Source organism: Paramormyrops kingsleyae, chromosome 16, assembly GCF_048594095.1.
Source record: "Paramormyrops kingsleyae isolate MSU_618 chromosome 16, PKINGS_0.4, whole genome shotgun sequence".
NCBI classification, from domain to species: domain Eukaryota; kingdom Metazoa; phylum Chordata; class Actinopteri; order Osteoglossiformes; family Mormyridae; genus Paramormyrops; species Paramormyrops kingsleyae.
In genome coordinates, this window is record NC_132812.1 from 3256113 (window position 1) to 3278554 (window position 22442).

At 41.9% G+C, this 22442-nt stretch overlaps 1 protein-coding gene across 6 annotated transcripts; it reads right to left on the minus strand.

The window, feature by feature from the left end:
* Window positions 1–8: 8 nt before the first annotated feature.
* On the minus strand, window positions 9–21091 carry LOC140578834 (M-phase phosphoprotein 8-like). Of its 6 annotated transcripts, none has more exons than XM_072700851.1 (15): window positions 20855–21091; window positions 12195–12338; window positions 10717–10872; window positions 8536–9684; window positions 8348–8444; window positions 7780–8184; window positions 4338–4460; window positions 3833–3921; window positions 3582–3722; window positions 3225–3311; window positions 2962–3116; window positions 2551–2708; window positions 2342–2466; window positions 2035–2118; window positions 9–1647 (listed from the first exon to the last, which is right to left on the minus strand). In XM_072700851.1, exons 1-15 carry the CDS (start codon window positions 20957–20959, stop codon window positions 1606–1608), a joined length of 3060 nt encoding a protein of 1019 aa, XP_072556952.1. In that variant the 5' UTR covers window positions 20960–21091; the 3' UTR covers window positions 9–1605. The 6 variants fall into 6 exon arrangements, with proteins under 6 accessions (XP_072556952.1, XP_072556951.1, XP_072556954.1 ...); XM_072700850.1 differs by having other exon boundaries at window positions 8536–9687; XM_072700853.1 differs by lacking the exon at window positions 10717–10872.
* Between the last annotated feature and the right edge of the window lie 1351 nt (window positions 21092–22442).

The window sequence follows — 22442 nt, forward strand, 5'->3', positions numbered from 1 at the left end:
AGTAATGCTTTCAAAGGTTGCAGCTATATTTAATGCAGAGAAATATACAATGTGCCTATTTCTAATGAAAGTATAACAGGTATTCACCATATTTAAATACAATAGCACTTCGTAGTCATTGTTAAACCAAAGCAACAGCTATTCATTGCCATGGAGTACTTTACATCATCATTTTATAAAGAAATGGTGAATATAGCAGCCCCAGATCTTAGAACATATTAGTGCTGGGCTAGCAAAGCTACAAAACAGCACACTAAGGCTCTGTTATATCATTTCCTGTTCTGATTTAAACTGGTGACGTTAGCTAGTTATATTGTGGAGAATATAAATCAGAAGAAATGGGGGAAGACCTGTAAAATGTACACCCTGGACATTTAATACTAAGCTGAATATGGAGGTATGAGGAAATTTGCCACACAAAAGACACCATAAAGGTCCATCTAGGCCTCACATCACTTCAAGGAGGGGTTCACTATATCTGTACCTTGGGTAACAGTTTGTGTGCAATCAGACAGGTCTTGTCTGAAATATTGGTTTAAAATAAGTGAATAAGGTCTTATTTCTCTGAAGAGAAAGTCAGTCCATACATTGATTATACAGAAATGAGTTCCAAAATAAAATTAAGTATCGGAGAGGGAGACAATGACACTTCAGTTTCAGGAAATGGACATGACAAAAAAAAATAAAAAATACTCAGGGTTCTGCCCAGGCATGACTACCTCTCACCCAAAAACTTCCTTGATGGGAGCACAACTGGTTTCAAGGGCTACATTGTATGCTGGTTTTTTTGAACCTCAACATGACAAATACCTTTAAGCTGAAAAACACCCAAAACCAGCTAACATCACAACCTGAGAATATGGTATTTCTCACCCGTGATCTTTGGGATCCTGGAACAACAGGAAGATCTTTCAGTGAACAATATATTGACCAGGCATGCATGTCACTGCAGCCTTTACTACTTTACCCCAAATTTTGACGCAGAGTATGATACAGTACATTAGTGTCTAATGTATGTGGGCAAGATCACAGGCAAAAAGTATTAAATGGAGAGCAAATAACCAAGAATCAAATACTGCAAAAAAGCCTGGTGGAAACTGACTGGCCTTAAAATTTAAGAACACTTGCTTTGAAGAGGAGTTACAACTTCACACTCTGCCTCCCACTGTGTTCCATGGGAAAGGGGCACGAGTAACTCCGGTTGTAAAATCGGACCCAAAAGGCAGATTTCCAGGGGAGGGTGGGTCGGGGGGTGGTGTATTCTTTGAATCGCATGATGCAGAGCGTTATTCGTGAAAACAGAATTCTGGGCAGGCAGTATTTATAGGAGTTCTTGTCCTCAAAAGCATAGAGCACGCTGTGTGCGACTCCGTGCATCTCCCAGGGATAATCGTATTCTTTGCACACAGGCAGCCCATTCCCAATGGGCTCAAGCTCTTAGTGAAACTGTAGGGCCAAGAGACTCAGTCACTCCATCATCCTGGGCTAGTCTTTCATCTTGATGGATATGGCTGGGGCCATACTCAATGATAAAGACCAAGGCTGCGCAGGAATGTCCTGAACTTGGTTTGGGGTGCAGTTGACCTTTGATCCAAGGCGTGCATGTCACTGTAGCTGGACTCTGTATGCACAGATGAGCAGCTTGACCTGGTGGGCCAACAGGAGGGGAGACAAAAAAAATTCAGAACATGCATTAGGTACAAAAAAAAACATTAAAACTGAAAACAGCAGAACTTGGTTTGGTGATTCTCAAGGCTAATTCCTCAGTAATTAGTACATTGTTTCAATGAATGTCTCCAGCTTAATATACTGTTATTTAATGCAGTAACTGAAATTACTTAATTTGTCTCACCAAATCCCACTCAGTAATTCCATGATACTGTGCTCATTCATACTCCTATTGCCCCCAGACCTGCTCTGAACATGCACAATACATTTATTATTGCTGATTTTTGATCTCTGAATACTTGTATCCTTCAAAACTGACTCGGTGTTTTCGAGGCTCCTGTGACCAGTCAAGGTGAACAGTCTTACCTTGGCAGTGGGGGACTCTGCCAGTCGTATAAAAAGCTTATTGAGACCCGGTACTGGACTGAATGAGTAAATGAAGTGACTATCCTGGAAAGGAGAGAAACAGGACACACAGATGGGCAGTATGGTAAGCCATAGAAAATAACTGATGTTCATAGCTAACAAGCACTTGTCCATACCTATATATGGCCACAAACACATTGCCACCTTTAGAAATTATTAAAATAAGTTAAATGACTACATATTCAGCTCTGGTATTGCATGTCATATCACCACCTTCAGAAACCCCTGAATAGTTCACTTAGCTCACCAGGAAGATGGGAAGTTGGAACTTGTCATTGAGCACAACAGCATGGACACTACAAGGCCCACATAGTCTAGCCGTGATCTCGCTCAGGAAGTTGGCATGAAAGATGAAGAGAAGGATGCCTGTTCCTGGAAGAGAAGCGAACCTGGGTCACATGGGTTTCCGCTTAGCCCACTACACCTTTAACGTGCGCAGATGTACCTTATACATACCCTCAGGGGGGGTGTGCAGGGGAGCTTTGTAGTTAAATTCCAAGGAGAAGTCTGGACCCTCACAAAGCCGATGGCAAGCTAATGGAAAGACGGGCTCCAGTACAGCCAGCCGCGTCTCAAAATACGCCCGAATGGTGTCTTCGGCCACACTAGATAGCCTGCATGATTTGGGGTAGTGGGGGAACAGGGATGAGCTGTGAGTCATAACAGTACTTTATTTGGTTGCCTAGACCTGAGATGTACATTAGGCAGGCTGAGACATGCATGTCAAGGCAACATTTTCCAAGGCCTGAGTGATATGTTCCACTGTACAGGAAGCTGGCTTGTTAAAGAGCACCTGTTTAATGAGGCTGTGCCTCTTTGTTGCACATAGTCTGGACAACAGGTCTTCTCAGCCCTTTCTGAACTTACGTCGCCATGTGGTCCTTGATGTGATCATAGACCATGATGTTGTTGCTCAGTTTGGCGAAATGCATGGCATTGTTCTGATGTTTAGATAAGATGTTGCAGTCAGCCCCATACTCCAGCAAAAGACGTACAATGTCTGCATTTCCTCTCTTACATGCCTGGAAGAAGATTCAGAAAAAAACAATCAAGAAGATAGTTCACGTTAAGTATTATAACACCAACAACATTCCATTTTAAACAGTTAATCCTCTGACTGACAAACACACCTTCATGAGAGCCGTTTCGCCACTCAGCGTCTGGGCGTTGACGTAGGCCCCTGCTTCTAGGAGTATGGCAACCGTTGTCAAGAAGTTCTGAGACAAATTACAAAGTTCAGGGATGGACACATGCACAAAATGTACAAATAAGACTAACAATGATTTGAGAAATTAATGTAATACAAAAGCAAAGTACAACAAAATTCATTTGGTTGTGTGAATGAAAAAAATCTTTCAGCCAGACAGGCAAGGATAGGCATGGAATAGATGGATGAACATTAAACTGTTAAATGTATGGGAACACTGTATAGAAGCGACAAATGAAGATGGGGTAAGTGTGAAGGCAGCAAGGGCCAGATACCATACCTTTTCTGCTGCGTGCATCAGGGCCGTGCTGCCGTTCTTCTGCCGGCCGTTCACCCGCGCTCCCTTCTTGATCAGCAGCCGCAGGATATCGTCCTGCCCGCCGGCTGCCGCCAGCATGGCCAAAGACATCCCACTCGAGTCCTGCATTCAAATAGATTCTCTGAGGGCCTCTCCCAAAGCCTCATAGTTCTGCAGACTTGCCATTAGCTGTAAACTGGGTCTACCCATGTTCCTGAGAGAGCTTGCCCTACCTCCTGATCTAGGTTGTAGTCCTCTTTGGAATTAAGTGCCAACCGTACTGCCAGGTAATCGCCACTCTTCACCGCCTCTCGAAACTCACCTACAGTAGTAAATGAGTACAGAGTACATGAAGAATAAGCAATATTTAATCCCTCTATTTACAGTAATTCGTTTGTCTTTTAAACATAATGGGTCTTTCCCCAACAAATGTTTCTCTATAGATTTCAGGAAAACAATGTGTAAAAACATTACACCTTCTCCCGCAAGTAGAATGCATGAAACCGATTGTTTTAAATAGTTTACTTTTATAATGTTCTAATAAATTTGTTTGGGTGATTTTTCAGCAGCAATAATGGCCAATACTAAACAATAATTTCCAAAAAGATAGTCCTTCACTAACAAACATGGCCAGATTAATCAAACTTACTAAAAACAGGTAAATCACAATTTGGGTTTCTTTCTGAACATTAAGCGGGATACCAGCTATGCAATGTCTGTATATCCAGTCGCACTCACTTGGAGATATGGTTGCAGCAGACATAACCTCATCTTCCCCATTCAAGTGCTTCTGAAAATCCTCCAGTGTCATCCAGTCCAGTTTCAGGTCCACCCCAAGGTTCAGGGAAGCCTGCCCCCTGTCTGTCACAGCATACACCACACACTCCGGTTACAGAACTAACAGCAATGCTTACAGATAGAACAGTATTCTGATACTCAGAGCAATTTCTGGAATTTGAAATGAATTGAGGGGGAAAAAAGCAAATCTGCTAAGGCTAAACTTAAGAAAAACTCCAATAAATTCCATTGTGCAATAGGTTTCACAATGGTTAAAGAATATTATACATTCAATGCTACGTAAATGTTGTATGTTAAACATTCAATGTCATGCAAATGTTAGGGTGAGTGAAACAAGCTGAACCGTAGTAGGGTTATGGTGGTGTCCCCTTAATGCTCGAGTTACTTTATTAGAAGTCAAACAATTATAAGCGGATCATGAATGAAATGAAAGCATTTTCTAAAAAGCTAAGAATAGAGATGCACCAATCGACCAGCCAGGCCCCAAAATCAGTCAATTTTCAGCATGCTTGGCCCAGACCAGAGACTAGCCGGTCAGTCTATTTCCAATACCGAACCGTTCCATTTTACACATACACCACATGTCATGCACACAGCGTGGCAGGCAATAGCCTCGCAGCCACACGTTAACGTATCATTAGCATAGCATGTGAGTGAAGATGACACAAAGCTTGCAATTTGTAATACATGTAAAGCCAAAGAGAAAACGTGGTGAAACATCGGAGCACCTTTGAACTGATTATTGAACATACACCAGATAATCTTGAAAATAAATAATCAATAAAATTGCTAGGCTAGCTAAGTTTTTTTCCTATGACAGAGTAAAAAAGTTTTAGCGGAACTTTAACCCCCTGCGGTATAATGTCCGTATAGTACGGACGTAGGGTAAATTGTAAATAACAGAATGCAATGACAGAAATCTCAAACTGATATTTTATTCACAACAGAACATATAAAACATGTAAAATGTTTAAAGTGAGATTTTGCTATTTAGTGAAAAATATTGGCTTATTTTGAATTTCATGACAGTAACAAGTCTCAAAAAAGTTGGGATGGGGGCAATAGGAGGCTGGAAAAGTTAGTGGTACAAAAACCCAACAGCTGGAGGGTCAATTGGCAACAGGTCAGTAACATGACTGGGTATAAAAAGAGCATCTTAGAGTTGCAGTGTCTTTCAGAAGTAAAGATGGACAGAGGATCATCAATCCCCCTAATACTGCATCGACAAATAGTGGAACAATTTCAGGAAAAAAGTTCCTTGGTGTAAAATTGCAAAGGGGTTGAAAATATCATCTACAGTACATAATACAGTCAAAAGATTCAGAGAATCTGGAGAAATCTGTGTGTAAGTATTCTGGATGCCCATGATCTTCGGCCCTTAGGCAGCACTGCCTCACAAATAGGCATGATTCTGCAATGGAAATCACTAAATGGGCTCAGGAATATTTCCAGAAAACATTATCAGTGAACACAATTCGCCATGCCATCCAAAGATGCCAGTTAAAACTATCATTCAAAGAAGCTGTTGTATTTGAACATGATCCAGAAGCGCTGATGTCTTCTCTAGGCCAAAGCTCATTTAAAATGGATTGTGGCTAAGTGGAAAACTGTTCTGTGGTCAGACGTATCTGACAAGAATGGGACAACATTCCTCTCCCAACACTCGAGCAACTGATGATCTCAGTCCCCAGATGTTTACAGACTGTTGTTAAAAGAAGAGGGGATGCCACCCAGTGGTAAACATGGCCTTGTCCCAACTTTTTTGAGACGTGTTGCTGCCATGACGTTCAAAATTCCTTATCTTTTCCTTAAAATGATACATTTTCTCAGATTAAACATTTGATGTGTTTTCTATGTTTTGTTATGAATAAAATATGGGTTTATGAGATTTCCATATCATTGCATTCTGCTTTTATTTAGTTTGCACAACGTCCCAACTTCATTGTAATTGGGGTTGTATGAAGGTAAGAAAAAGCCTGATCTTAATCTAGCTCACTAGCGATGTAAGAATTGTATGTGCATAGAATGCGATGTTGGTATTAATAATATAATCCTGCACCTATTATTATTTGGAAGAGTATAGTACACTTTAGTTTTATTTGTAGGTTTGTAACCTATGGACTTTAACACCAGTAAGAAGGAAAAAAAAGGGAAAAGGTCATTGTTGTGTTGTATCATTTTCCAGTATGTTTAAATTCACCGGATAAGTAAGACATTCATTTTATTTAAATCTGCTGCACCTGCTCTTCTTTGGTAAAGTTGGGTGTACAGTAACTCATTTTCAGTTAATTATTTGTACCTCTTTCCAGTCAGAGTACTTTATTTTGAGACTTGTTTAAGTGATTGAGTTTGGGGGAAATAGTGAAGTCCAACAAATTCTTTCATTATGAAAATAAAACTTTGCATTGAAGAAAAGTTGATTTTTGTTTGTATGTGTTGTCAATTATAGTTTTAAGAAAACTGGAATTGGCAAAAAAAATTGAAATCGGTCACGAATATCGGTGCATCTCTAGCAAAGAAGTATCACACTAGTACTGATAATAGCACAGATGTTCACAAGTCTGAATCTAGTCTGAAATCCAAGTCAAGTTTCTGCTTCCAACTTGATATGCATTCCAGGAGCTTTTTCTTCTGAACTGTATTCCATGCAATAACCAATAAGGTTTAATAGTGTAAGAACCACAATTACAAAACCATTTACGCACAATGCCCAAATTCAACATAAAGAAAAAAACCCCATATGTTTAAAGAAAAACTGCACCGACTCTATTATTAAAGGCTGGTTAACATTCACAGAAGTGTGGCTGGGAGTTATTCCAACCTCTGGTGCAGTCAAATACATTGACAGAAAAATGTATAGCTTAAATTTCCAAAGTGCCCATTGTTTTTTGTTATGTAAACTGTATCTATGCTCTATATGAGATTATGAGATGTGTTCGCTGTGCTTATCTTCGCAGTTCTGCCTAGCTAAAAAAAACACATGAATATGTAGAAAGCTGCGGTAAATTTGAAAAACTGCAAGCTCTTGAAAATATCACGGAGCTTGCAAGATTTTGCACTAATTACTGCAATCCCAAATCACACAATCCTCGGGGGACTAGTTAAAAGATCAGGAAAAGTTTCCAATAAATAAAAATATATATAATATATATATATTTTTTTTTTGCTCCTGCAGAAATGTTCTGCTGTTCATTAAAATATGAAAGATTCTTAATGTTTATGAGTCTTTACACAGAAGTGAAGTCTGAGGACGATTAGGAACAAGTTGCAAGTCTGTGTGTGACTCAAGTCACCAACTCGAGTGTCCATCCCTGGTTAACAGTGAAAGTCTGACTGCTGTTCCGGCCAGGGCAGCTATGAGTATACCCCCCCCCAAGCTTACCAGTGTTCAGGGTCGGTTCCCGTGTCTCCCGACTGTCATCGCAGGCGATGTAGAGGCGTGGCTCGCCATCTTCCTGCTTCCTTTTCTTCTCCTTCCACCTTCCCGCTGCCGGAGCTAATAACTCTTCTGCTGGTTCTGGTGACGCTGCTGGCACCTTCTTCTCCAAGCGATCGCTCCTCACCTCTTCCAACCTTCCCTTCCTCTCCCAGACATCCTCCGGTGTGGTGGTGGTTCTGATCCGTCCTGGCACCTCGTCGTGCTTCTCGTCCTTTTTTTCTGTGGGGCCCTCAGGCCTGCCCTTCACCTGGTCCTTTGCACTCTCAGCTGCCTCCTTGCCCTCTGGTGAATGGTCTAATCTGCTTGGCCTGTCCTCTGCCTCCGCTGGGCTGTTTGTTGGCTGTGAACCTGAGGCAGAGAGAGGCCAAGTAGACTACACCATTCACCAAAGGATATGGAGGTCCAGTCTCAGGTTGCTTAATTCAAATGACCCCCACATTTAATTATAACATCCATACATCAAGTTCACAGTACACGGTTAACGCATCGCTCCAAGCTCCCCGCTACTTACCCTCTGGACCCTTGAACTCCTTATGGGCTTTCTCTAGTTCCAACCTATTCTGCACCACCTCCTTCACTGGCCTTATTCTCTTCTCTGCCTTTGCAGCCTTTAACATATAAGGAGGGGTAAAGTATAAAATTATACATTATTTACAGATGTTTCATTTTAACACTGATGCTGAATTGATGCATGCTGACCTTCATCTTGTGCTCTCCTCGTGTCTCCGTGCTTGAATTCAGCACGTGGACCGTCTGTCTCCTGAGCACCCGGTCCTTGGCCTCAAAGTTCAACAGAAACTTTTCAAAGAGATTGGTGGACCCCAACTGCTCCTTTTCCATGCTCTCCTTCTGCTTTTTTGAAGCCAGGGCTGAACTAAAGCCCATCCCAGCTCCGTCTTGCCTCTGCTCATCTGGTTCCTTGGCCTTGGCAAAACTAGCTGCAGAAGAGCTTGTCTTCTGAGCCATGCCCTCCTGCACTTTGGCTTTCCCCCTTCGCTGGATGGAGATAGTGGCATCGCTAGAATCGGAAGATGGCAGTCCATGGTCATCGTCCACGCTCCGCTTCACCTTCGCCATACCCCGACTATTCATCAGGTTCTTTAGCTTCTGATGACTGGACTCCCTCAGTGGAGGTGTGGCCTCATGTGGTGACACCTGTTGCTGCACCTTCTTGTTCTTCTTCTCCTGGATGAGGTCCTTGATGCCCTGCAACTTTAGGCTTGCAGGCTTGTTCTTTTTTTGCTTGGCCTTCACCTCCTCCCCTGACCTGGGGGGTCCTTCAGGGGGCTCACAGCTCTCTGTGGCAGTCGTATCATCAGTCTGCATGCTGGCTGACTCAGATGGTGCTTCACTGTTCAAGTCTTCCTCAGCCCGCACCGCCAAAGCCGCCTCCTCTTCGTCCTCCACACGGGGCACGTTCTGCTCATCTTTCCTCCTGCTCTTCTTCTTTTTGATCTCTGCCCGGACCTCCTTCTTGCCTTTGCCTCCATCTTTGGCCTTGTCTTTTGTCTGCCGTTTTGATGCACCAGTGATCTCTTCCTCTTCATCATCTTCATCAGACACAAGAGGCCTCTTCTTGGTTTGGACAGTCCTTTTTAATGGTGCTGAAGGTAGAACTGGTTCATTCTCCACCACCTCCGACTCGTTGCCGTCGGACTCGGGTCCCGGCAGCGGCTTCCAGCGCTCCTTCTCCTTCCGCCGCTTCTTCTTCTTCTCTATGGTCACATCCTCGGCCTCTGCTTTTGACTTCTTCTTTTTCTTCTTCTTCTTGGGTGGAGATTCATCCCTCTTACTCCTGCCACCCTCACTCTCCGAGTCTGCATCAAACAGGTCACTCTTCATCGGCAGCTTCTAACAAACAGGACAGAACAAGGGCTGATGTCATCGTCAGGGGTTTTCTCTTATCCCATGCATGTAATTCTGGATTGTGACCAATCTTCATGGCCTGGCATCAATCAGGATCCATTCACATTTATTTTGTCAATTAGGCACTCATAATAATTGTTAACTATTTTAATAATTGCTGTAAATTTTAGAAATATAATAAAATTGGGCCTCCTTGAAAGACTGAGATCATGGCTTTCATGAATATTACATCCCCTCAAATGGATTCTGGGGGGATATCGACAAAGTTGAATTTCCTGGTTAGCTGGATAATTTAAGCCAAACATGAAAACTGTCCAATAGGAAGAGAAGTTAGTGACATTCCCATTGGACAGTCCTTACATGTGGCTTAAGTTTTCTGGCTAATGAAGACATCCTGCTTTGTGGAATGCCCCCCGCACTGCAAAAAAGCTATATAAACAGTGAAATCCCAAAACCCTACAGGCAAATATAAATGCACACAGAAACTTTTACCCAAAGATGATAAAAACCCATTAATATCCAACAGGAAATACAACCATAATAAAAAGAAACCTTACCATGACCCCATCAACAAATGTCCAACCATCGTGTGGGAAGAGAAAAGGGAAGACCAACTCATTTGTAATATTCATGGAAGCAGCTGCCATCAAAGATACAAATTCTATGTTTTGTTCACACATGCTCAGACATGCAAGCGTATCTTTGGCTCCCCAACATCAAGTGAAAATCCGATCCTTCCACTCGCCTTTAGAGGAACACAGACACCAAACAAAAACACTACAAATCACATACACAGGCAAGGCCTACATTTCCATAAACACCATACCACCAACACAGTGGCAAAATGAAAGCACTGTTTTTCTCCTTTCCCGGTGCCAGAGTGACCTCTCAAACTATCACTGCACGGAACACGCAGAAGCCTCCACCTACCCGTCTCACCCGCTCACCCTCCAGCTAGTGACACGCAGGGGAACAAACTGGTGGGCGGAACTCAGGTATAAGCTGGGGTCTTACCTGTAGGAGTGGGTCCCTGCATGACCCACGGTGTGGGCCTGTGACCTCTTCCTCCTTCTCCTGCAGCTGATGGGTTCCCACAATACCCTGGGGTGTGTCTGTCAGCAGGCGAAGGCTCTGCCCTGCACTACAGCCTACTGCCTGTGCTTTCTCCACCTGCGTTTCATTTCCAAAGATTTGACACGGATCAGAGGTCAGACGCGCTCCCACTCTACAGAGCCTTGGTGGGCCATGGGCGAAAGCCCGTCCTAGACCAAAGCATTCAGCTCAGGCAGCTTCTGCAGCCTCCCGCAGACCAAGGACCCTAAACGCTGCCACTGCGGCTTTCCAGGTAGCAAGCAGGAGCCCAAGTTCCACAGAGCAGTCATATGCCTTCTCATCAACCTGTTCTACAAGAGCACTAGTCTTGTAAACGGAAGCCTCTGGAAAGCAGAGAAACCTGCAGATGCCAGAACCCGACAGATAACGCAGTGACAGAGCTGCCATTCTTCCAAGAAGCCGGCAGTTTCTACACCATAAGTTAGGGCTGTAACGGTACATGTATCTGTTTGGTACATTATTTTCAGTTTAGTGCACACAATGAAATAAATCAATACATTTACTAACACTGACAAAATCTCAATTCACAAGTACATGTTTAACATGGAAAATATGATGCTAACTGTGAATGCTGGTTAAAGTCACTCATATTCAGCGGTTTGGGGACATTTTGGTTTCCCAATGAACTACACCAGCACTGGGGGGAGAGAGAGAGAGAGAGATAGACAGACAGATAATTTATTAATCCGAAAGGAAAATTAGGGAAACAATCAGAGCTACTGGATAGGCTGCTACTCACAGCAGTGCCGGAAGTTACCACCCTTAACTTATTATCTACTCTCTGGCTGGAAGTGTCCAGCCAAGACCAAGACTGTCTGTTTACTATGATATACCAAATTCAGATATATTGCTGGAAACACATCCAACATGCTAAATCTTTTGAGACAACACCGTCAGAGTGTATGAGCACAGCAATTCAGAAACAGAAACTTGGCAAGTGCATCTCCCTGTGGTATTTAAGGCGCTTTTGCCAGGAAATTCAGACAGGTCTAAGGCTATAGGGGTGTTTAACGCTACAGTCACTTGACCATACTTGACAGTAGAATTTTGAAATAACTTCCATTTTCCCTGCTGTACCAAAATTGCACCAAACCGTGAACCCAAAACCAAGGTTTGTACTGAACCATGAATTTTGTGTACTGTTACACTCCCAACATAAATAGAAAACAAAAACTGTTCAAATGTTGCAGCTTGTATAATATGAAGGAATGTCTGGCACTGATAGCTATATGGTGCAGACACCAAGCTGCAGGGCCCTCACTTCATGGGCCCAGAATAAGACTAACCACTGTGCAGCCAACGCCTTCACCATGATGGAGGCTGAAATGATCCTTAAGCCCCAGGGAAACCTGCTGGATAATGATGAAACCCAGACTCACTCCAGGGGCCTCCTTCTTGACCTCGGCCAGCCTCCTCCGGTAGGCGAGGAGCACCTCTCGGCAATCCTCCAGGTGAGACTCTGGCTCCCAGGTATCATCGTCCGAGGTGTAGTTCTTCCAGCGCACACGGTACAGCACCTCCCCCTGGCACAGAAAAGGAGTGTCCGCAGGTCAAATCAATAAGCAGATGTGAGAGGTCCACATTCTTCCCAATCACATTTCAGCAGACAGGTTTGGGTGGCTGGTGAGTGAGGAAGGAGCATGAAGAGTAAAGGGGTCATTCATTCCATGTCAAATCATCACACTTTCGGACCTTATCGTCACGGATTTCAACGAAACGTGGCATGCTGGCTATATTTACCTTAATATAAGCTGCACAGAAATGGTCCTCATATTGATTTAAAGCTATTGTGCAGCTCTATAGATTGAAAAAATAATATGCCATCCCCATATGAATTACTACTATGTAATAACTGATTAAAATATAAAAAATTCAATAACAAAAAACCTATTTCAAAATTGATCAATTTTTTTTTACTAAATATAGCTCATAATGTCATGAACATCTCAGGAAAATTTGGTCTTTGGTTTTTTAGTTGTTGCTCAGATATCACTACTATGCTGGATTTAGTGAAATGTGTATCAAAACCACAATTACTTACAATGCTGTTAGCAGTAGCAGAATAGCAGTGATTAATGCATGGTACAGGGTTATTATTTTTCATGACAACTACAACTATTGCCAGAACTAGCTGTGGAAATATAATTTAAATTAAAACATTTTTAAATTGCTATTAAAAATGAATAAAAAGAATTTGCCAAAGTAACTGGAAAAAGAGAATTAATTGACTAGTCACTGGCCTTCTAAAAAGGGCCTTCATTTGTTAAAAACCAGAAAAACACACAATAAACAAAAAAAACACAAACTAGATAGGCTTTTATGCTACTAGGGCAAGGAAAGCATTTCAACAAAGTTACATACTGTACAATCAGTACTGTCTAAAGGGAAGGTGGGAATGTAAGAATATACTCTCAATTTATAGTCCATCAGAGCCTTTGATGCAGCTATTGTGTATGTCCGCCCTGTTGCTATCACAGGTTCAACTACTAAAAGCACATCCTGATGATCCATAAGAAGTCTATCAGGACGGTATGGGAATGAATAGGATGGAGATGGTCCATAAGGATGTAAAAAGTTCAGCCTCAACTCTCCAGTGCTGGGCATAGTTTCTTCAACACATCTTAGTCACCAATTATCATCATATGCAGCCACAACATAACCTTTGATGATTGCAAAGTCAAGTGATTCCCTAAGTGTGCACTTACACTGGGACCAATTTGCACACCTCACTCACCTCTGATGAATGCAGGGCATTAATTAGCCATATTTACTAGCCATGTGGGCACGTACATGTGTCTGCAATGACATTAATGAAGCTTTCCTTAAATTTCAGTGTAGCATATTTGTAAACCTTAATTAATGTTATTACTTATTACACCTGTGCTTGTTATATTATTTCATGTCAGTTTGGCTGCCGTTAAAAAGGCCCATTAGTGATATGAAACCATGTGACGCTACCTTTACGTCAAGATATCTCATCAACACCTTAAAAACCAAAGACCAAATTTTCTGGATATGTTCATGACATTATGATGTAGCTTTAGTAAAAAAAAAAACTGATCAATTTTGAAATATAAGTTTTTTGTTACTGAATTTTTAATATTTTAATCAGTTATTACATAGTAATTATTCATATGGGGTTGGCATATTATTAGTTCAATCTATATAGCTGTACAATAGCTTTAAAACAATATGAGGACCACTTCTGTACATTAAGGTAAATATAGCCAGTCAAAATCATAGCCCCCCCCCCCTAAAAAAAGGTAAAACTTTGTTCGCTTAAATCTCCCTCAGTATTGATCCAAGACACGCTCAATTTCAGATTCATGGGTCACTCGTGTGACCAAATCATCATGCCAAGTTTCGCTAAAATTTGTGACGATGAGGTCCGAAAGTGTGATGATTTGACATGGAATAATGACCCAAAGACTGCTCACATCAAACACCAACTGATAATGACTCATCCCCAAAATAGTGCACAAAAACATGCAGCCAGACATACAAATTTCACATGCAGAATTACATCACGTGCGCACACAATGCCACAATGGCTAAGGCTCGTCTACATGGAAGATCTGCTAACAAGAGGTCTGCAATGTTCACGCATAGACTAGAACAAAACATAAGCACACTCCCAACAACATCCAGCAAGTGAGGAATCGGGGTGGTGAGGGAGAAAAAAAAAATCACAAAATCCCAAGGTCAATCAATCCCCATGACATTGAAAACATTTTTGCTGAATCTTACTTGTATTGGTTGTATCACTGTATAGGTGGTGCCTCTATCCCCTATACAGTGCACTTATTATCCTAACTAGGCTAAAGTAAATTCCATTAAGTTAGCCACTGATGCCAACAATGGTAGAAGGTGGCCCTTAAATACAAGAGGAGCAAAGTCATCTGCAGTGTGCAGTACAGGAATGAAGTATTGTGGCAATATTTCTATAATTCTAAGGAATCATTAAGGCATCACACAGATGTTCTAAAGTCTCATTCAAAGCCAGCAGATCTAAAAGTCTCAGCTGGGGTTAGTTTTACCGAGGGCGGTTCTGTATGTAATTTGATTTGACTGGCCGATTCAAATGGGAAAAGAAACATTCCCCAGATTTTCAGAGATAGTGGAGATAACAACCAGATCTTAGTGTCAAAGTTAATGCACCTAAAAAGCAAATGACAACAACATTTTCATTTTTGGGTGACATATCCTCTTAACATACTAAATTAAACATACTAAACATTTTTCTCCTCCCAGCCATACAGCTGCTTACAAATTGGTGTACTCAGAAGTGTTGTACTGCTCTGCACTTGTAGAAAACCTTGACGCAGACGAGGCTATAAGTGTAGGTCATCAGACATTTATGGAAAAAAACTCCAAGTTCCATGTTCAGTAGGGGTGTAACGGTTCACAAAAATCACAGTTCGGTTCGATTACGACACAGTGGTGTCACGGTTCGGTATGTTTTCGATACAGCAAAAATTAAAAAAAATGCCAGATAATTCCTTTTTTATTTATTAAAACATCAAAAAAGTATGATCTTGTTTTTTTTCTTTTACTTTAAACAATGATGAAGCTATTCTTCACCCATCTTCTGAGGTTTCTTTTTAGCAGCAAATAAAACAAAACTCCTTTATAACCAAAACCAAAAAGCTCCTGATAAAAATATTTAATGTAATTTTGTAGTAGTTATAAACTAATAGAAAGAAAATAACTATTTTGTTTTTATATGGAACTCAGTTTCAATCAATTTTTAAGTTTTTTTTCCAGAAAGATGAGTGTGTCCACATTTTATCCACCACTCTCTTGCCATCACCCTCATAACTTACAGGGAAACCAAAGTGCTCCCAAACTCCAGACCTGTTGGTTATAGGAGGATCCTCTATTTCTGGTCTGATAATTGCATTGACATTACTAGCCATTTTGCAATGAGCCAGTGCAGCAAATGCCTGACTGACTGGAGTAGTGTTTGGGGGTGGGAGGGGCAGTCAGCACGTTGCCTGTCACGTCGTTTGGGCTGCCTTGATGAGCGTAGTAGCACTGAAAACATATTTTACACACTTTATTATCTTATTTTTTTCAAATATAACCCTCTGGAGTCTAGGGGTAGGGAACACACTTTCACTGATTGGGGCATGATCACACATTTCATTCAATATCAAACTTAATTCATGGCAAATAAATTATTTCTTATATATTTGGTTTGGCAACAAACTCATCTTAATCTTAGTGTACTTTGTAAATATGTCAGATTTATGTGAAGTTTGTAATTTGACATTCAAAGTATAGACATTGCAAAATGCAGTTTGTAACACTTGCAGAAACATTATAAAAGTACATAGTAAGCAATGCTGGCAGTTTGTCTTGATCCCAGATATCTGATCACCAAAGTCTTGTCTACACGAAGATGACTAAATAGTGTAGTTGCAATATTCATTTGGATAAATGAATAAGAAAAACCTAACTCATGTAACTATTTCTTGCTCCTTTCATTGAATATGTAGCAACTTTCATGTGTATGAATGAGCCATTGACACCTGGCCATGTCCCTCCCTCCCCCCCTTTTATGGCTCTGACTGGAACGTTTCCGGATCGCGTTTCACCGTTGCGCTGTTAATAAAATTACCATGCGAATGCGATTTGAATACGCGCTAATGCGGCTATTTAGAATGTGCATAGTGATCTTCGGGTGACAATGGCACTACACGCCCCCGATGCAGGTAAAACAAAGTAAGGTGACATGGTTTACTTTCTTGCCGATATAAAGCGTATCGTTACACCTCTAATGTTCAGTGGATGAATGCTTTCCACCTTCCTGTTTTTACAAATATGACTTTATTACTGAGATGACAATTTGGACTTGACTACAGTAACCGAAAGTTGTCCGTGTTCACCGAAATACAGAAGGCCAGTCACTCCTGAATTTGTAATGTGGAAGCCTATATTAATTAGACATGGCTGATTTAGATTGGCTTAAAATTAAGGACCTAATTCCATTACGCACACACAAGAAAAAGACCTACCTTTTCTGGTTAATTGTTTCACATAGTAATAGACATTACCTTACACTATTTTCTTTTTTCGGTTAAATAAAAAATTAATACTGACCTTTGTTAATGTTTGACATTAATCTACATGATAAATTGATTCTCAGAGAATTGTTCTATACATGTTTTGGGAGTGTCCCATGATGTATGTATTTTGGAAGTATGTTCTTCACATGTTATCAAAGTTCCTTGGTGTTGCTCTGGTGCTGGACCCTTGTCTCTGTTTACTAAATGACAGCCTGCACTTGTGCTTACTTTACACAAAAAGCGCTTGTTATTTGCGGGCTTCACCGCTGCCAAGAAAGCAACCCTTCGACTGTGGTTTGAAGTGGACATTAATCTGTTACTGGATTGTGTCTTTGCTCGACATTGCAACTTTAGAAGAGACCACAGCTAGATTGAACAAAGCTAGCGTCTCCTCAATCACTGCATGGACTGGACTCTGTTTGTCGATTAACAATACTCTGGGTCGGTAGTATGATGTACCTGATAAGGTTTGTGTTTATTATTTGATCTGCCCCCCTTCCCCTCCCTTTTCCTTTTTTTTTCCCTTCATCTTGTGTTTGTGTGCGTTTTTTGTGGTGTGTGTGTCTGTTTTTGTTTGTTTGAAAATGCAAATTAAAAGTAGAATCAAAAAAAGCTAAGCATCTGTGAATCGAAATCGGATCAAATTGTCAGGTCAGGGCTGACTGCCAGTCCTAGTGAGGAAACTACAAACTGTAGTCTAAACCCTGAGGCAACATCAGTCTGTAGAGCCATGTAAAGAATTGCTTTTTTAAAGCCTGACAAGAGGCAAATTAATAATGTACAGTAATGTACCATTTTTGGTTGCCATAGAACCACTCATTTAGCAACAGAGTTCCGTTCCAAAGACCAAGCCATTGACTGTGACTGTGGTTACACCTTTACTCTACATCTTTCATGCTCAATTTCTGTTATCCTTCATGAAGTGGGCATTTTTAACAACATTCTTCCAGAAATCTCTCTCTCACTCTGGCGTACATTATCATCAAGAGTACAAAATTTCATTGTAAATGCGTGCATCAGTTGAAATGGTCCCTAACTGAGGCAGTCAAACGAGGAATGGCTGTGTCACGCTGCTTATACATGTGAAAAGGTTGTGCCCAGGTGGAATATCTGCTGCTCCAGTTCCCAGAGTTTGACAACAGCTCAGCATCTGTGCTCCAGTCTAAATTATCACCATGAGCATAAAAAGTATTTTTAAAGTAAGGTGAGTCTGAAGACCCATGGCTTTTAGAACAGTGCTTGGTGGCCTTTATAAAGCTGAGCACATTATGCCAGGAGGCATTTTCTTCAATTACTTCAACAAAGTGAATAAATACTGAAGCTAATGGGAAAAGTGGAGTCCATAGCCAACCAGGTTCAGCCTGGTTTGTATTTCACCGGTAAAAAACCAGTGGCTTTCCCCTCTCAGTGGCTCCAACCAGTAGACAGTGAGAGAAACCATCATTCCCCATCGTAACATATCAGAGGTTCTCAGCGCCCACCATGAAAACCCCTAATGTCAGACGACTACTGTGTTAACTCTGGTGGAACAGTGTCAGGGGCATAACATTTCATTAATATTATATTTAGTATCATTAGTATTAGTATAATTCACCTTTGTGGCTTAGATAAATTTCTACTGGACTGCAGTTTTTTGACTGCCTGAATCACTCTAGTAAAAATACCCTGTGCATGGACAGACCAACAAACTTTGATATATACAAAATGAGGCCTTGGTGTAAAGGACTGCTTTAGGTATGTGACCACAATGTGTAAAGAGAGACGCACACAGAGCAGAAGCTCACAAGGACACGGTTCAGCCTGTGTATCATCTCCCGTTTCTGCTCTGGGAACACAAATAACGTGAGAGACCCAAGAGCGTCAAGCTGCACATATTAGTGCTGTGTGGTCATAGGGAGGGTCACTACAGCAACCCGACTGTGTGCCTGAGAGGGAGAGAGACAAGCAGAAATACACATATGCCCCCACCCCTCTTTTCTTGGTGTGTGAAAGCTGCCTCAGTGCAAAGCTCCCCCCCCCCCACCCCTGCCCTGTATTTATGTAGATCTCCAGATCTCCAAGAGGCACAGTACACAGAAGTGGCTGCCAGCAGCTTCAGTCTCTGGCCACTCTCCTCTAGCCCCTCCTTAGACAGAGAGAATGAGAGCAAGACAGGGTGTGTGTGCGCAGGCACGCGTGTGTGCACGTCTACTCATTCCCATCACAGACTGGGGTCTTGGCACACACAGGGCTCTCACTCCCACAAGGTTACTAAAGACCATGTTAAATTCAGTGTTACTGACACCCTACACATGCCCCGACACAAACATACATCTCTCAGGTCACCTTCACTCACATCAAGATGTTTGTTTTTCTTACATTGAAAACCAAAGACATTCCCCATTGGACTAAAAATAAATGCCACATTGCAGAAATTCTATCCACGTCGCTGAGTGCTGCTTACGGACAGTAGGGGTTCCCCAGGGTTCAGATAATCTTTGTTTGCCCCCACTGCCCCTACACATCACTCTGCTGCGCTGCTATGGCAATGAGATAATGTTGCTACAACATAAGGGATAGCAATGCTGATCCAAAGGGGATTCGCGCAAGCGGGAAGGGGACCCCCTTCTCTGAAAATGAGCAATGGGTACAGCCATCCTCTGCTCACTCCACAGCAGAAGAGGGCTAATCTGGCACACAGGGCTACGCAGTGGGCTCAGCGTCTTTCCACTGCAGCCTCTGCCTCAAAATACTAACTGTCTAGTGGATCTACCACATGCTGCCTGATGCCAGGCTCCAGCTGTCCCCGAAATCCCTACGGGGGCCATTAAAAGGGAAGCCTGAGTTGTGGGGGGGACTCACCTTGGGTGTGGCAGCAAACAGACAGGGCACTTTGCCATGTCAAGTGCAACTTCCAGTGAGAGAAGAGCCCCTTTTAAATGAGCAACACACTACAGCAAGTTATAAGTTGTGCACCACTGAAACTCTCCCCCGTGCCTGTCTGCGTCTGTGGTTAGCGAAAGCTGGGGAAGGCAGGGGAAATGCTTCTTCTGAAATTCACCTCTGTCATTCCTGGCTCTCAGGGAACTAGCTTTCGGTTAAGCACAAAACATAAAGATCTTCAAGAATGGACCCATCAGACCTGCTACCACCTACTGGATTTCCAGTAGAATGAACTCAACTGCCTGGCAGCCCCTGACCCACTCAATACCTAGTGTTTCATGAAATTAATCTAGTAAAAACATTCAGAGATTAGTCAGTGATTTGCTACTAGCCACATAAATATACAGGGAAAAAAAGATCACAACGTGATCCATATTAACCACTGCTTTAAAAGATCAAAGTCCACATGTAACGTGACTGCGTATCAATACAACGTATTTCTGGGGTTCCACAAAAATTATATTTTCCTCTGCGTCCCACCCGTTGAGATGAATGTTTAAAATGAGCTGAAATTGTTGCTATGCAGTCAACGGGCAGCGGGTTGACGAAAATAAACTGTGAGAACATATATATATATGATTAACTGGCCCGCGTATAGTGTAAACAAACAATAACATTTACGGAAGTGGTTTTCAGGGAGAGACTGAGCCGATGAAATGTCGTTTGGCCGAAACTCAGAGCGTCGCTATCGCTGTCGCCGGTGACGGCGACTCGGCCCGCTCTTGAGAGCTCGCCACCAGGAGCGCGCACGCACGTACGCTCACACGCAGACGGACTTGGGCGAGATGACCGACCAAGAAGTATAAAATAGCTGCGTCAGGTGAGAAATTTAAACGATAACTGTGCGTGAACGAGAAGGAAGGGAGAGTATGGTAACAGAAGTAGGACGCGCACGGGCTGCTGCTTCCACGCATGCAATCACCATTTGCAACAGCTGTCGTGGCATTTTCACACCGCCCTCCAAAGTTTGGCCGCACAAAACATTTCTTGAATGGCAAGGAGCCATTCGCCCTCCCCGTTTTCCGACATTCTGGCCACCGTACGCTCACCTTCTCTGTTCGCATATCAATAATCTTCTCCACCTCGTAAACATCCTCCTCCTCGTCCTGTTCGCTGTCTCCTGGTTCAATCCTCTCGGCAGACGATACTTCCATCTCTGGTGATGTTGAATCTTCTGCCCTATTTATTTATTTTTAATCCAAACTTGCTTGCGTCCCAGAAATGTCCGCACCACAAGCTCAGGCCGCACGGTCTGAGCAAGCGCTAGTTTTTTCCGCTCCTGTAAGGAGGGGAGGATACAGGACGGCTCTCTGAGGGGGCGGGCCATTGCGTCATCCGCTCAGCCAATAGCGTCTAAAGCAGGGACGAACAATTTTGGACACAGGCCGGATGGTCAAACATATTAAAACAGGTGTAATGTCGAGCAAGAGGGCGTATTGGATGAAAACCAGATCAAACTGGAATTAATGTTTTCTCAGTTCGATGAAGTGGACTCGTCTGCAGACGTGGGTTATGAGATACGTCACGGGGAAACAAAACGGGAATACATTTCACACCTCCGATTATAATATTAGTGCGGTTGTATGATATTCGTCTGTGGCACTCGGCTTTTGCGATTAACATCTTTCCGCGGAAAGAAGTCTCTGAATTCTTGTGTACTTTACCGCCGTGATTAAATGCATGCCGCACTCTAAAAGAGGACAGAGGATTCTATCCAAGCTAAAGTCCATTTGGAACAAGATAAAATGCATTGTGAGCTGCCACCATTGAGCATTGTATCATTTCTAATGCTTTATTAATAGTTATTCTGAGCTGGTTCTTAAGTACTAAGGAATATAAAATTAGCGCTTACTCAGAAGGTATTAAATTAGAAAATATACCTTTTAAAACATAGAAGATACTGATTTTCAGTGTACAAGTTATGGTCCAGGAAAAGAAGAGTAACATGAAACATGCAAAACGATAGATATTCAGTTAGAACTTAATGGGTTTGATATTTTTACTGAACATGCAAGCCCAAAAGAATCGTTGTTAATATTAAACTGTGTTAAAAACACCATTCACCTTACTTTTGAGTATGTTTTTTTTTTGCAACCATTTTTTTTATTGGGTTTTAGTACAATGCACACAAAAGTGACACATCAAAACTGTTCAACATACAAAACAAAGAAAAAACACTAGAACCGAAACCCCACCCCACCCCCAACCCCACTGGAGCAAGACATTAAAGGAAACAAAAGAAAATAAAAATGATACAGTTTTACTATATACATACACAGTAATATACATACAGCAATAATAAATAAAACATATATATATATATATATATATATACACACACACATATATATACATATACATACACATATATATATATATACATATACATAAACATATATACACTCACCTAAAGGATTATTAGGAACACCTGTTCAATTTCTCATTAATGCAATTATCTAATCCACCAATCACATGGCAGTTGCTTCAATGCATTTAGGGGTGTGGTCCTGGTCAAGACAATCTCCTGAACTCCAAACTGAATGTCAGAATGGGAAAGAAAGGTGATTTAAGCAATTTTGAGCGTGGCATGGTTGTTGGTGCCAGACGGGCCGGTCTGAGTATTTCACAATCTGCTCA

Bases quoted from the DNA above. Each gene is read 5' to 3' on its own strand.
- LOC140578834 (XM_072700850.1), bottom strand. From the start codon at position 20,959: ATGGAAGTATCGTCTGCCGAGAGGATTGAACCAGGAGACAGCGAACAG. The intron at 9,688-10,716 runs GTAAGACCCCAG...CCTGTTTGTTAG, and splicing joins GCAGGGACCCACTCCTACAG to AAGCTGCCGATGAAGAGTGA. The intron at 2,119-2,341 runs GTGAGCTAAGTG...TCTCCTTTCCAG, and splicing joins TCCAACTTCCCATCTTCCTG to GATAGTCACTTCATTTACTC.